General features: G+C 41.1%; 2 protein-coding genes across 2 annotated transcripts; both read right to left on the bottom strand.

The window, feature by feature from the left end:
• Positions 1-44: 44 nt before the first annotated feature.
• Positions 45-16,510, bottom strand: LOC134187893 (dipeptidyl-peptidase 5-like). Its single transcript, XM_062656066.1, has 15 exons — positions 16,441-16,510; positions 16,056-16,230; positions 14,271-14,447; positions 14,050-14,142; positions 12,859-13,010; positions 10,115-10,201; positions 9,963-10,040; positions 5,580-5,834; positions 2,431-2,718; positions 2,175-2,371; positions 1,303-1,457; positions 1,011-1,201; positions 802-883; positions 577-686; positions 45-231 (listed from the first exon to the last, which is right to left on the bottom strand). Exons 2-15 carry the CDS (start codon positions 16,183-16,185, stop codon positions 208-210), a joined length of 2,019 nt encoding a protein of 672 aa, XP_062512050.1. The 5' UTR covers positions 16,186-16,230; positions 16,441-16,510; the 3' UTR covers positions 45-207.
• Positions 7,487-8,854, bottom strand: LOC134187895 (uncharacterized). Its single transcript, XM_062656067.1, has one exon. It carries the CDS (start codon positions 8,806-8,808, stop codon positions 7,492-7,494), a length of 1,317 nt encoding a protein of 438 aa, XP_062512051.1. The 5' UTR covers positions 8,809-8,854; the 3' UTR covers positions 7,487-7,491.
• Positions 16,511-17,178: the final 668 nt, after the last annotated feature.

The following is a 17,178-nucleotide window of genomic DNA, read 5'->3' as shown; positions in this document are numbered from 1 at the left end:
TATAACTGTATCTACCACATGCTACAATGACAAATGACTGATAATTCTCGCTCAAGTATTGTCGTTTATTATAAAAAAAATTCTCAGCACAGCATCAACAACATGAATAAACAAACAAAAAGCAAGAAGAACATGCAATGACTGCAATGACACTGGCCTCAGCGGTTTGTCTGACATGAACTATACGTTCAGTTCTTGGAAATTCAATTACTGATTGACAATGTGAGGAACCTATTATTGAATAAAGTTATTATACTATTGCGATTCGTTTGACTCTGTCTGTCTATCTGTGTGTGTCTCTCTCCCTCCCTCCAACCATCTGTGCATCTGCTTGACAGCATGTCTGACAGTTGCCTGCATATAATACTTACTCACCTGTCTGTCTGTCTGTCTGTCTGTCTGTCTGTCTGTCTGTCTGTCTGTCTGTCTGTCTGTACATCTGCCTGCGAGTCCAGTCACACTGTCCATCCGCTCATTGGTCTGTCTGTCTGTCTGTCTGTCTGTCTGTCTGTCTGTTGTCTCTCAGTTCATCCCCTTGTCTGCCTATGCACAATTCCCTAGCTGCCTGCAATTTACCTTTTCAAATGTGTCTGCAGGTGTGAAGCCCATAACACGACCATAGAAGTACAGTTCACCTTCCACTGCAGCAACAACATTCTCCAGTTTACGAAATCCGTGTTGTTCTCCTGTAAAACAACATTAGTGATAAACAATTGCATCTACTGCTGTCATAATACCAATACACGGTAAGACACAGACAAACAAATAAACAAACCAAATACAAAAAGGATGGCTTCTTACCAGGAAAGAGGACATAAGAAGTAAGAATGCCTTTAGACTTCAATGCATTGAACATCAGTTCTGATTGAGAAGGAGGAACAATCTACAAAACAAAATTCAAAAATGAAACATTCATTTCAATATTAAAATTTGTAGCAACACACACGCACGCACACACACACACACACACACACACACACACACACACACACACACACACACACACACACCTTGTCCTCATCGCCTTGAAAGAAAATCACTGGAGCACTCAACTTTTCCACACAGTTTATAGGAGAACGTTCATCATACACCGACTTCTCTTTAGGATATTCCCCAATCAGCAGATCAAGGTAACGACTTTCAAACTTGTGCGTATCAGTAGCCAAAGCTCCTAAATCACTGACACCATAACGACTACAACCTACAGACAAACAGTACAACTCAATACACAGCGAATCTAAACAACTACGGAAGCAAAACATACTAACAAACAACTTGTAAATGCATGCTCCAGTATCTTACCTGCTTTGAAAACATCTTTAAATGTCAGAGCTGCCAGCACAGTGTAACCACCTGCTGAGCCACCAGAGATTGCCAGACGATCACCATCCACTTCACCAGCCTTACTCAGGTGTAATGCACCATGCACTGCGTCCTCAACATCGCATAGGCCCCAACTAAAAATTTAAAAAATTATTACCAGTACACATGTACAAAGCCTGTATTGGACATCTTTCTATGCATGAAACTATTGAGTTGGAAAGATGTATCTCTTAATTCATTAACTATTGTATTGGAGAGATGCATCTCACAATACATTAGACTATTGTACTGGAGTGATGCATACATTAGACTATTGTATTAGAGGGATGCATCTCACAATACACTAGACTATTGTATTGGAAGGATGCATCTCACAATACACTAGACTATCATATTGAAGGGATGCATCTCACAATACATTAGACTATTGTATTGGAAGGATGCATCTCACAATACACTAGACTATTGTATTGGAAGGATGCATCTCACAATACACTAGACTATCATGTTAAAGGGATGCATCTCACAATACACTAGACTATTGTATTGGAGGGATGCATCTCACAATACATTAGACTATTGTATTGGAGGGATGCATCTCACAATACACTAGACTATTGTATTGGAGGGATATACATCTCACAATACACTAGACTATCGTATTGGAGGGATGCATCTCACAATACATTAGACTATTGTATTGGAGGGATGCATCTCACAATACACTAGACTATTGTATTGGAGGGATGCATCTCACAATACACTAGACTACTGTATTGCAAACATGCATCGTTTAATACACTAAACTATCACACCAAAAAGCTGCTTATATCAACAACAAAAAACGTTACTTTTTCTTCAGCCTGTCTCTGTAAGCACGACCGTATCCTGTACTGCCACGGTAGTTTAGATCAACCACAGCGATTCCACGTGTCGTATAGAACTGATACTCAACATTAAGTGACACACTTGCCGAAGCAGTCGGACCTCCATGCACACGAACAATCAATGGTGGTTTCCTTCCCTCAGGACCACAAAACTCCTTACTCTACAAACATAATTTAATTTTCAATATACAGTAAATGTCAATAAGTACTAAGCCCATACCTTTGCAGGATAGTATATTGCATGTGCAACTTCATTGTCTGAAGTTTCAAACTTGATGTGTTTACCAACACTGATGTATTCTGCATCAACCAATGGCTTGCGAGATGGGCGAACAACCTGTACTACATGAGTAGTAGGGTTGATGCGAAGGATTGATTGAAAAACGGTGGGTCCCATGGAGACTGTGAAGATGTGACCATCCGATGAGTAAACTACATGTGAGTGACTTATGAACTCTGTGGGGATAGTTGTTAGCTTTCCAGTGTCAGTATTGAGAGTGTGAAGACCCTACAGTGAGAAGAGAGAGAAAGAGTTAGGTCCATAGTTTAGTTGATTGTGAGGTTCATCCCTCCAATACAATAGTCTAGTGTATTGTGAGATGCATCCCTCCAATACAATAGTCTAGTGTATTGTGAGATGCATCCCTCCAATACAATAGTCTAGTGTATTGTGAGATGCATCCCTCCAATACAATAGTCTAGTGTATTGTGAGATGCATCCCTCCAATACAATAGTCTAGTGTATTGTGAGATGTATCCATCCAATACAATAGTCTAGTGTATTGTGAGATGCATCACTCCAATACAATAGTCTACTGTATTGTGAGATGCATCCCTCCAATACAATAGTCTAGTGTATTGTGAGATGCAGCCCTCAGTACGAATACCAACAAACGAAACCACTGGGGTGACAATGCCTTAGTACAGTGTGCAATTACTGGGCATGATTGTGTTGGATTCAAAGTTCAGTAGAACAAACACAGAGAGCAGATTACTGTATACTTCTACTGCACACCACTCAAGTATGAATCTTTATCTTGCAAATCCACAAATCACAATCCAAGAAAACATCATTTCTTTCCTGTAGAAGCCCTTTTGTCTTTAAATCAGACAGACAGACAGACTTTCAGACAGACAGACAGACAGACAGACAGACAGACAGACAGACAGACAGACAGACAGAGGCCAAGTGATGTCACTAGTTTTGTCATCTTTTTCTGAGATTGCAAACCACGTGTTGGAAATGTATTCTGGGTCCAATCCTTTAGTTTACCTAATGGATAATGTCTCAATGGTGCTGTCGTCTGAGGAAGGCATCCATCAAGGGGACCGCCTTGGGCCAGTGCTCTTCTCATTGGGTATTCACAACATTCTGGCTACCATACAATGCAAGTTCCAAGGCATTGTTGTCCTTGCTCATCTGGATGATGTGTTCCTGGTTGGATCATCACTCGATGTGCTCGACGCTTTTGCATCCTTAAAGCAAGAGTTTGGCAATGTCGGACTTCAAATTCAAGACAAGAAGTGTGAGCTGTACTGCCCATTGCCTTCAGCAGTACCAGATTTATTGTCAACAGATATCGCTATTTCCAACACAAGAATTACGATTCTTGGGATTCCTATTAGCAGCCATGACTTCATCTCAAATGTCTGTATTGACGTCGCAAACTCTGCCAATGTGTTTTGCCAGCAGTTACCTGACTTGAATGAGCCTCAGGGAGCAATGCTTCTTCTGAGACATTGCCATGCAAACCAACTCAACCATTTGGCTAGAGGAGTTTGCCCGGATAGCTTGCAACCTGCTGCCACTATTCATGATCGACTGACTAAAAAGTGCTTTACAACCTTGATCGGTACCAGAGATTTAACAGCTAGACAATGGGAGCAAGCAACACTCCCATACGTCTTCGTGGGTTCGGAATGACACTGTTGCAAACTGTCTCCCGGTTTGCCTTTTTATCCAGCTGGGGTCGATCACTGCAGGAGTTACCGACCTGGTTCACGTACTTCCCTGGCAGATCATGTCAGGACTCTTTTATCAAATTGCAAGGAGAAGAGAAGCATTGGTATCAACTGGATCAACTATTGGATGATGCCAAGGATCTGTCAGAGGTGGTATCTAACACAAAGAAACTCCAACACAGATTGACAGATGCTAACAACCAGATTACAGTTAATGCTTTGATTGACAGTTCATCCAAAAAAAGATGCTGCACATCTGCTGTCGCTGCAGGGAAAGAGAGCTGGGGCTTGGCTCAGTGCTGTACCTTCCTCAAAGGAGTTTGCGCTATCACCCAATAATTTTATTTCGGCAGCTTCAATGAGGTTAGGGATTCCTGTCTCCTTTCCTGAGTGGGTCAACAAGTATGATTGTGGTCGAACTTTAGATATAAAGGGCTCTGACGCAGATCGATTCCACCTCCTAACATGCAAGAACGGTGGCGGCCCTGTGTGGACTCATGATTCGATGATGTCAGTATGGTCTGAGTGCTTGAGTTCAGTTCATCTGCCCCACAAGTGTGAGCCTAGGGACCGTTACACACATTCAAACAATCGGCCTGACATCCTAGTTTATGACTCGGAGACAGGATCTAACGTTGAGTTAGACGTGGCACTAGCTCACACATGGGCATCAGACATCTTACCTCATGCAGCTACAACTGGGGGAAGCGCAGCAATGAGAAGGGGACAAATCAAGGTAAACAAGTATGCCCAGGAACGACTACCCGGTGGATACTCGCCAACTGTCGTGCCTCTTGTATTTGAACATTTTGGCCGTTGGGGGGAGAAAGCGTCTGAGTACTTGAGGGTCCTCTCTGCTTTGTGGAGCAATGACAATGGACAATCTAACATTGCTGAGTTCAAGACACACTGGAGACAACAATTTTCGATCAAGCTGCAGCAATGCAATGCAAATGTGATCTCTAGGAAGATGGCAGTAATTTCAGCTGGACAAAAATCTTGCAGTGTCCTTGACGAATATCAATTTGTTTTAAACTAAGTGGTTAAATGTATTCTGATCCCCCTATGGGGTCATCTGTTGTAGCCTTAAGTGTTTGTTGTTGATTTAGAGGAACTTTACTTAGAGACTAGCTTTTAAGCTCTTGATGAAAATTTCTTTGGATTCAAAAATATATGTATTTGACAGACAGGCAGACAGACAGACAGGCAGACAAACAGCCAAACATGCACAAACACACACACACACACACACACACGTACACACACACACACACACACACACACACACACACGTACACACACACACACACACACACACACACACACACACACACACACACACACACACACACACACACACACACACACACACACACACAGAGTCTGAAATGCCCCAGTCTGACTCACTCCCTTAAATGCAACAGCAATCTCCTTTGAATTTTGTGGATTAATAGCATAAGAGCTATAGTTAAACTGCCAGCCAGGTAATCCAATTTCATGTCCGTGTTCTCCCAAGACTTTATGATGCTTTCCATTGCCTGTCACATCGGCTCTATACAGAGACCAAAAAGGGTCACTGGAAGCCGAGTCACTGATAAAGAAGAGATCTCCTGATGGAGACCAAGAAGGCTGAATGACATTTATGCCTTCACCTCCAGCAATCTAAAACATACAAACACAAACATTTAATCTACAACATGTTTGCTTATCACGTGTACACACGCTAGCATGACTAAGGTAATACAGACACAAAGATGGACAAACAAACAGATAGAAAAAAGACAAACAAAATATAATGTTGATAGACAAACAGACAGACAGACAGACAGATTCATTTATTATCATCAAAACTCTACGTATGTACAGGAAACTTTCAAATATCTACCAGTCCTTCATAACTGAGCAAATTATAACACATTAATGGACTTGGCCTACAACATTGCAGTCAAACATTATGCCACTGTCATTTGTACTGCATGAAAATCTCGACAGCTTCCTCGAAATCACTCTGGCGTTGCATCTCTGAAGAATGATGGAAAATTGCTTTCTCCAGAATGCCTTAAAACGTTGAGCGCTGTTAAAAGGATGTGCATGAGTGGTATTGTAGCTTTGCCTAGATATATGAGACAAAAACTTGTGTGCGTGCGAGCCCCACAAACCAAAATGTTCAAAGACTAGTGGAACACACTTGGATGATAAACCACCATGCAGGACCTCTCCTGAGTATTTCTTTAGTTTCTTCTCCTCTCTTACTTTTGCAGCATACCCTTCTTCTCTGTGTGCGTGGTTGAGAGCATCCTTACTCCATGGGTGTGCTAATGAAACATCCACGTCAAGATTCTGTCCTGTTTCAGAATCAAAGAGTGTCATATCAGGACGGTTTTCGCTACTAACAAAACAATGCCGGGGTTCGGTTTGATGGGGAATGTGCAAATCACTCAAACATTCACTCCAACCCTTCAAGATAGTATTGTGGGTCCAGACAGGACCTCCTCCATATTTACATGTTAGTAGGTGGTATCCTTGTTGATCCAGTTGTTGTCCACAGTCACACACTTTCACCCACTTGGTAAACGGTAAAGCCAATCCCAACCGCAAATAGGACGCTATAGAAAAGTCGTTTGTTTTAAGTGCGTGCCTATCAGAAGTAGGAATGGCATCTAACCAATCTCCGGCTCCACGACCTTGCAATGACCGCAGCCTTGCCGCATCTTTATCAGAAGGAGCCTGAGCAATGAGTTCAGACACATTAATTTGGTTTATCTCAGTACAAAGACGGTGCTGCAGTTTCTTAGGATAAGCGATGATGTCATCAAGTGTTTGAAAATCTTCATCATTGTCAGCTGACTTGGACAATGGTGGCAAGTCGGAAAAGCTAGAAATTACTTCTGAGCCAATCGACCCCGACTTTTCTTTAGAAGAAATAAGATAATCAACCAAGTCAGTCATACACAAGAAACGAGATGGCAATTCTTTCATTGATTGACACCAAGAAGACACAAAAGCAGCATGAGAAATTTGTCCAATCTGTGTTAAACCAAAGCCTCCATTCTTGAGCTTTAGAGTCACAGACAGACAGACAGACAGACAGACAGACAGACTCACAGACTCACAGACAGACAGACAGACAGACAGACAGACAGACAGACTCACAGACAGACAGACAGACAGACAGACAGACAGACAGACAGACAGACAGACAGACTCACAGACAGACAGACAGACAGACAGATTCATTTATTATCATCAAAACTCTACGTATGTACAGGAAACTTTCAAATATCTACCAGTCCTTCATAACTGAGCAAATTATAACACATTAATGGACTTGGCCTACAACATTGCAGTCAAACATTATGCCACTGTCATTTGTACTGCATGAAAATCTCGACAGCTTCCTCGAAATCACTCTGGCGTTGCATCTCTGAAGAATGATGGAAAATTGCTTTCTCCAGAATGCCTTAAAACGTTGAGCGCTGTTAAAAGGATGTGCATGAGTGGTATTGTAGCTTTGCCTAGATATATGAGACAAAAACTTGTGTGCGTGCGAGCCCCACAAACCAAAATGTTCAAAGACTAGTGGAACACACTTGGATGATAAACCACCATGCAGGACCTCTCCTGAGTATTTCTTTAGTTTCTTCTCCTCTCTTACTTTTGCAGCATACCCTTCTTCTCTGTGTGCGTGGTTGAGAGCATCCTTACTCCATGGGTGTGCTAATGAAACATCCACGTCAAGATTCTGTCCTGTTTCAGAATCAAAGAGTGTCATATCAGGACGGTTTTCGCTACTAACAAAACGATGCCGGGGTTCGGTTTGATGGGGAATGTGCAAATCACTCAAACATTCACTCCAACCCTTCAAGATAGTATTGTGGGTCCAGACAGGACCTCCTCCATATTTACATGTTAGTAGGTGGTATCCTTGTTGATCCAGTTGTTGTCCACAGTCACACACTTTCACCCACTTGGTAAACGGTAAAGCCAATCCCAACCGCAAATAGGACGCTATAGAAAAGTCGTTTGTTTTAAGTGCGTGCCTATCAGAAGTAGGAATGGCATCTAACCAATCTCCGGCTCCACGACCTTGCAATGACCGCAGCCTTGCCGCATCTTTATCAGAAGGAGCCTGAGCAATGAGTTCAGACACATTAATTTCGTTTATCTCAGTACAAAGACGGTGCTGCAGTTTCTTAGGATAAGCGATGATGTCATCAAGTGTTTGAAAATCTTCATCATTGTCAGCTGACTTGGACAATGGTGGCAAGTCGGAAAAGCTAGAAATTACTTCTGAGCCAATCGACCCCGACTTTTCTTTAGAAGAAGTAAGATAATCAACCAAGTCAGTCATACACAAGAAACGAGATGGCAATTCTTTCATTGATTGACACCAAGAAGACACAAAAGCAGCATGAGAAATTTGTCCAATCTGTGTTAAACCAAAGCCTCCATTCTTGAGCTTTAGAGTCGCTTGTTTCCAGGCTGTATCATTCAAATGATTGAAACCAATGATGTCCACAAATGAAGATCTAGTCATTTTGTCATGGATGACTGCTGCCAGTTCTAGATCACGAGGAAATACTTGCCTTGCCAAGTAGTTCAATCTAGGCACATGACAGTGTCGTAGAATCAGCATGGAGATTTGCCGATTATTCAGCAGGGCCAATTCACGGCAAAGTTCCTTCCCACCCTTGGCAATGACAGACAGACAGACTCACAGACAGACAGACAGACTCACAGACAGACAGACAGACAGACAGGCAAAAACACAGACACACAGACAGACACGCAGACACACAGACAGACAAACAAACATATTGACAGACAGACAGACAGACAGCACTGAAACCCGACAAATTTCGTTTGGCAGCATCTCTGAGGTTGGAAATACCTGTACCTTTTGCCAACTGGAACATCCAGTGTGAATGTGGCAAGTTGGCAGATGAATATAATTTTCATACATGCAAACATGGAAGTGGGACTGTGTGGCAACACGATGAAATTGTAAATGCATGGAGCACTTGTATACATGAATTAAAGATTCATCACGAGAAAGTACCTCAACATCATTACTCTGGGAATGAGAATAGACCAGACATAGTTGTGTACGACTCTGGGTGGAGCTATGACCTTGATGTAGCTATGGCAAAAGCAGGCAGCTTTAGAGGAAGGTTTTGCTGCAGCAAGAAGGGAGGAAAGAAAGATGATCAAATACGAAAAACAACAACTTGCTGGCAATACATCAAGCCTCAATTTCACTCCTCTGGTATTTGAACATTTTGGAACTTGGGGATCAGAAGCTACCAACTATTTAAACAAACTAGCCACAAGATCAAGAGACATTGAAGGCTATACAAATGAAGCTGACTTTAGAGGTTTGTGGAGAAAAAAATCTCAATAATCTTACAACGATGTAACGCTAAAGTCATCCTCCACAAGCTGACACATGTCTTCCCTGGAGAAGTAGATGACAACATACACAATAGAGACTATCAAAGTAGTTTGCATTAAACTAAAGCTGAACTCAGTAGATTGATGGAGTTAGTGTTAGAAATGTAATGTAGAGTTTGCGTTTCAATAAATGAAATTGACAAACAGACAGACAGACAGACAGACAGACACACACACACACACACACACACACACACACACACACACACACACACACACACACACACAAACAGACAAACACAAACAGACAGACAAACAAACAGACAAACAGACAGACACACAGATGAGTACAAAACATAACACCAACACTACACAGCTCCAAACCATGGACTACCTGACCTTTAGACGTGAGTCTGCAACTAAAGCTCTCCCATCGTCCGTGATCTGTGCAATCCATAGTTCTGTATCATCCCATGGCTAGAACACAAACATCCCAGTCAACACACACAAATATTGACATTACACCATCATATTCTATCAATTCACTGCACCATGTTTGGATGCTTCCATTCAATCCAGGCCAACTGTTTGCCATCAGGAGAGAGCCGTGGACTAGAATAGAAGTCCGATCCTCTAACCTACACAAACATCATACGATTCAGCTAAAATGGAAACAACTGACGAGCTTGTGACTAAACTGCATATCAGCCTGTCCGATCAGTTTTGAATATATATCAATTCGCTGTCTGCTGTCTGTGTCCATCAATTGTTCTGTTTGTCTGTGTCTGTCAATCTGTCTGTCTGTCTGTCTATGTGTCTCCATGTCTATGTGTCTGTCAATCTGTCTGTCTATGTTTCTGTCTGTCTGTCTGTCTGTCTGTCTGTGTAGATGGCTGTCTGTCTGTCTGTCTGTCTGTCTATGTGTCTGTCTATGTGTCTGTCTATGTTTCTGTCTGTCTGTCTGTCTGTCTGTCTGTGTCTGTCTGCTTGTCTGTCTGTCTGTCTGTCTGTCTGTCTGTTAACAGCGCTCAACGTTTTAAGGCATTCTGGAGAAAGCAATTTTCCATCATTCTTCAGAGATGCAACGCCAGAGTGATTTCGAGGAAGCTGTCGAGATTTTCATGCAGTACAAATGACAGTGGCATAATGTTTGACTGCAATGTTGTAGGCCAAGTCCATTAATGTGTTATAATTTGCTTAGTTATGAAGGACTGGTAGATATTTGAAAGTTTCCTGTACATACGTAGAGTTTTGATGATAATAAATGAATCTGTCTGTCTGTTTATCTGTCTGTCTGTCTGTCTGTCTGTCTGTCTCTCTGCCTGTCTGTCTCTCTGCCTGTCTGTTTATCTGTCTGTCTGTCTGTCTGTCTGTCTGTATGTCTCCGTCTGTCTATCTGTCTGTATGTCTATGTGTCTATCTGTCTGTCTGTCTCTCTGTCTGTCAAAATCCTAGCATATGTACAAGTAGAATCTGTAGGAGAATAAATTGTCTGTCTGTCTGTTTGTCTGTCAATACATATATTTAAAATTTCAACACTATTACATTCAAAAATGTCCGGCGACCCTTACGGCCGCTTACTACGTAGGACGATTAAATAACTGTACGCTATAAGCAGTACAACTGTTCTTGCTAAAAGAAAGTCTACATAGTTTTCTTGAGAGACTGTCTGTCTGTATGTATGTATGTCTCTGTCTGTCTATGTGTCTGTCTGTCTGTCTGTCTGTCTGTCAAAATCCTAGCATATGTACAAGTAGAATTTGTATGAGAATACATTGTCTGTCTATCTGTCTGTCTGCCTGTCTGTCTGCCTGCCTGTCTGTCTGTTTGTCTGTTTGTCTCACTGTTTGTTTGTCTCGTTGCATATCTTTATGTATGCAATCTTGGTAAACACACAAGATTTATGTATGTATGCATTATCTACGTACGTATGCATCTATATGTGTATGTAACAGACACATGTAGATGAATAAATAGATGTCCCATCAGCTAGTACATACATCTGCCAAACTAAAATCAAAGTAATCCACCAAACAAGCCAATGTTAACAAACACATAGTAAATCCACCAAATTGCATGACAACCAACAAACACCTTCCTTCACAAAACAACAAACCATCCACATCTCTGTGAACACTGCATCACCATCAGTGCACTAGCTGTCTATACGAATGTCTATTGCATTCAAAGCACATAACCCTTACCAGAGATTTACCTACAATACATTTAATGCGTCCTGGGACGCAGATTTCAGACAGTGGGACGCATCCTATTAAGTGCATTCTTGTCTACTAAAACCCATTACACCGGCAGGTGTAGACTATTCCCCATAATTCGAAATCTGCAATATTTCTGCTGCCTTTTAGACCTTCCCGATGATCTTGGTATAGCAGGGCCTGGCGTGTTCGTTTATTAGGTTAACTAAGCCCTTCCTACAAAGGAAACAGAGGATTCAGATACAAGGGGTGGAGCTATGATCATTAATATCCAATTATGTTGTAAGACGTACAGAAAGCAAATGGAACCATTAAGTTAAATGATGTAACATGTATCATACAAGCTCTAATAAGCACACCTGGTGTGACCTCTATCTCATAACTCATGATCACTTCCGTATGGGGTAGACTGTAGGTTACCAGCAAGCGTGTTCTGTTTACGTGCTGCTAAACTGACTTTGCATCTAGCGCTTGCTCCATTAACTGTTGACAGATGTACTTGTCATACCAGTAACAAATGCTGGCTGTGAAAGAGGATTCTCTTGTCAGAATCGTATTATGACAAAACTACGAAACCGTTGTCTGAAGAGAAACTTGACTGCTTGATGCGCATTTCACTAGAAGGACCACCTATGTATCAGTTTAATTTGAGATTGCATTTTGCAAGTGGAAAGAGCACAAAGCTAGAAGGTTACTCAGACAGCACCCTGGGTGCAAAGTGTTCTTCTAAAACTAGTAAAACATGCCCACATGTTTGTTTGATATAGGCTATAGTAGAAAGTATTTGCCTATAATACTTGGACAGCATCTAGGCGTAATTTGTATGACTATATTATAACATGATGAGCATAGTCACAAAGTGTTATTATTAGCATAGACCTTTGTTTAAATTTTGGTTTAATAATGAAACCTGTCTACAAGTTTGGTTGATATACATACATTACAATTACATTCACAGTAGAAAACGTTTACTACAGTACCACATTACCGACTTAGACCATGCCTCTTTAGGGGCTGGGCCAAATATGCACAAGATGAGGACGCATGTTTGAAGGGGGTTAGGAATATCACTGCCTTACCAATAAATGTTGATCACCGGACTCAACATCAAGTGACAATACAACGTTTTCTGGCTCTTTTGCTTTTCCGGCCGTCACGATGCCGTGGTTTTCTCCTACTGCAACGATGAACTTCTTTCCAGCAATGGAATGATAATCAGCAAACCTCCAGCCTGAAATACAGAAACTGCATGATAGTATAGAGAAAAAATGGCAAACAAACAAGCAAATAGGCAAACAAAAGAGACAAACAAAAAGACCAACAAATAGACAAACAAAAGAGACAGACAAACAAATAAACAAACAAAAGAGACAGATAAACAAACAAGCAAACAAACAAACAAACAAAAAGGACAGACAAACAAAAATAGACAAACAAACAATGGACAAACTAAAGAGACAGACAAACAAACAAACAAATTAACAAACACAAAAGACCAACAAACAAACAAACAAATAGACAAACAAACAAAGACAACAAACAAGCAAGCAACTGGGCCAATAAACTGACAAACAAACACCTGGGCCAACAAACTGACAAACAAACTAGACAAACAAATAAATAGATTAACAACCAACAAACAAACAAACAAACAAATAAATAAACAAACAAATAAACAAGCAAACAAATAAGCAACTGGGCCAACAAACGGACAAACAAACAAACAACAAACAAACAAACAAACAAACAACAGACAAACAAACAACAAGCAACAGACACGTAACAAACAATAGACAAACAACAAACAATCAAACAATCAACTAACAAACAAACAACAAACAATCAACAAACAAACAACAAACAATCAAACAACATACAACAGATAAACAAACAAACAACAAACAAACAAACAAACAAACAACAATCAACAAACAAACAAACAAACAACAAACAATCAAACAATCAACAAACAAGCAAACAACAAACAATCAAACAACAAACAACAGATAAACAAATAAACAACAAACAATCAAGCAAACACCAAACAAACAGACAAACAAACAAACAGACAAACAAACAAACACACAAACAAAACAAACAAACTAACTAAAAAACAAGCATCTGGGCCAACAAACTGACAACAACCAAATATGTAAACAACCATACAGACACACAAACAAAACAAACAAACAGAAAGACATGTAAACAACCACACAGACACACAACCTAACAAAACAAAATGAGACAGCAATAAATTTGCATGCTCTTACCGCCCTCAGCAGGAGACAAGGCAACCGGTTCAACATCATGAGCAGTCTGCTTATAAAGCCGTTGGTCTTTAAAGTTAGAAAAATAGACAACTCCTGCACACAAACATTGCAATTAATTAATTACTATTAATGAAATAAAATAAATAAATATTAATTAATTAAATAAACAATTAATTAATTAACAATGACATAACACTCCGTATTGATATTAATTACTCAACCTGCATGAATAAAGGAGCCACTCCCTCCGTATTCGTGAACACGAGTCCTTGCATTGTAATCTCCATGTGTCCACTGAGTTGGATGGTCGTCTGAACCGTCGTGGTGTGACATGTCTCTGCTGCATACTCTTATGGCCCCGCCTTCCCAAGGTCGTAGTTCAGTCCAATAGACTACACCTACACACATTCACACACATACATACATAAACGGTGACACATACACATGCACACACACACACCACACACACACACTCACTCACTCACTCACACACACACTCGCATGCACGCGTGCACACACACACACACACACACACACAACACACACACACACACACACACACACACACACACACACACACACACACACAGACACAGACACAGACACAGACACAGACACAGACACAGACACAGACACACACACAGACACACACACAGACACACACACAGACACACACACAGACACACACACACACACACACACACACACACACACACACACACACACCAGTAACACACACACACACACACACACACACACACACACACACACACACACACACACGCGCGCGCGCACGCACACACATGCACAGTAACACACACACGCATGCATGCACACACAGACGCACACACACACCACATGCACACACACCCACACCCATACCCACACACACTCACACTCACACTCACACTCACTCTCTCTCACACACATACACACACACACACACACACACACACACACACACACACACACACACACACACATGCACGGTAACACACACACACACACACACACACACACACACACACACACACACACACATGCACACACACACACACACACCACACGCACACACCACACGCACATACACCCACACCCACACTCACACATACACCCACACCCACACGCACTCACACTCACACACACACACATACACACACACACACACACACACACACACACACACACACACACACACACACACACACACACACACACACACACACACACACTGTCAGTATATGCAGTCATTTGTACGTCCTACATGCATGCTGTCAATACAATATTCTCATCTATTGACTTGCACCATATAACTCTCCATGAGTGTAGCAATGCCCCATAAATAATACAAGGTGACCGCATCTCACAATATCTGCTACGTCAAACAATTTTTCTGCCTCAAATTTTTGCTCAAATTTTCTGCTGTAGTATCTTAATGATAGAAGCCAATATCCCTCAAGCTGCAACATTGTTTGCAGATCGACTGATGCCATACATATTGTTATATATAACATTACTCCATGATTTTATAGTAAATATTCTGTGCGTGTGTGTGCATGTGTGCCCGGATGTAAATGGCTGTGCCCGGATGTAAATGGCTGTGCCCGGAGTTTGAATTGCTCCGTGGCTGCCTACCATTTTCCGATACTCTATGGTTCCATCGCTTGTGTGTGTGTGTGTGTGTGTGTGTGTGTGTGTGTGTGTGTGTGTGTGTGTGTGTGTGTTTGAGTGTGTGTGTGTGTGTGTGTGTGTGTGTGTGTGTGTGTGTGTGTGTACGTGTGTGTGTGTACGTGTGTGTGTGTGTGTGTATGTGTTTGAGTGTGTGTGTGTGTGTGTGTGTGTGTGTGTGTGTGTGTGTGTGTCTGTGTGTGTCTGTGTGTGTGTGTGTCTGTGTGTGTGTGTGTGTGTGTGTGTGTGTGTGTGTGTGTGTGTGTGTGTGTGTGTGTCCATGCAGAATACCCTGCCCTGTGAGTCTGTATGTCTGTCAGCATGTTTGTCCATCCTACCTTCCTTCCCCTGACCGGTCACATCAACCCTCACACTTTCCAATCGCAAAGCCTCCTTTGCAACATCAGACGCAACAATGGGAGATTTCCACGAGCCATAAGCAGCTACAGTCTTCTGCAATGACGTCATGAGTCGATACAACACACCAACACCAACTGATTTTAGGGGGGAAATCTAAAGCAAATAATCAATAACATGTCAAAAAAATTAGGATAATACTATGACAGGTAGTTAATACTTAGACGTACAATCGGTTACAATTAAGCATAACAATAGTCACGTGGTTTAACAGAGTCACGTGATTAACGATAAACCTAAGCGATTGTTACTTTTGTCGTAGACTTCCTCTCCGCTATTTTAATTAAGCAGCGAATTCATCATCACCTGAAAAAGTTTGGTAGCTGCACGCAACGTGAACGCCGTGACGCTTGTGCACTTGACTGCAATAACGTACGCTAATTTGAGTCGTATAACGCGCGCTACAGACGCCAGTTATGCAAATAATTATTATTAATTACACTACGCTGTTAGTAAATGATATTAAATAGTGATCTATGCGCATAAAGATGCACTAGAATAAGTAAAGATAAATCTTAATAACTACATAAAAACAAAAAGATCTAAAAGTGCAAAAATTAGCAGCCAATCCCACGCTTCTTACTCACGTGACAGATTACTCTTAATTCATGCGACAGAGTACTCTTAATTTATGCGACAGATTACTTCTAATTTATGTGACAGAGTACTCTTAATCCATGTGACAGAGTACTCTTAATTCATGTGACAGATTACTTCTAATTTATGTGACAGAGTACTTCTAATTTATGTGACAGAGTACTCTTAATTCATGTGACAGATTACTCTTAATTCATGTGACAGATTACTTCTAATTTATGTGACAGATTACTTCTAATTTATGTGACAGAGTACTCTTAATTCATGTGACAGATTACTCTTAATTCATGTGACAGATTACTTCTAATTTATGTGACAGAGTACTTCTAATTTATGTGACAGAGTACTTCTAATTTATGTGACAGAGTACTCTTAATTCATGTGACAGATTACTCTTAATTCATGTGACAGATTACTTCTAATTTATGTGACAGATTACTTCTAATT

This window comes from Corticium candelabrum, chromosome 12 (assembly GCF_963422355.1).
Source record: "Corticium candelabrum chromosome 12, ooCorCand1.1, whole genome shotgun sequence".
Taxonomy (NCBI): domain Eukaryota; kingdom Metazoa; phylum Porifera; class Homoscleromorpha; order Homosclerophorida; family Plakinidae; genus Corticium; species Corticium candelabrum.
The sequence above is the reverse complement of the archived record's forward strand: the minus strand, read 5'-3'. Positions and strand labels throughout refer to the sequence as shown.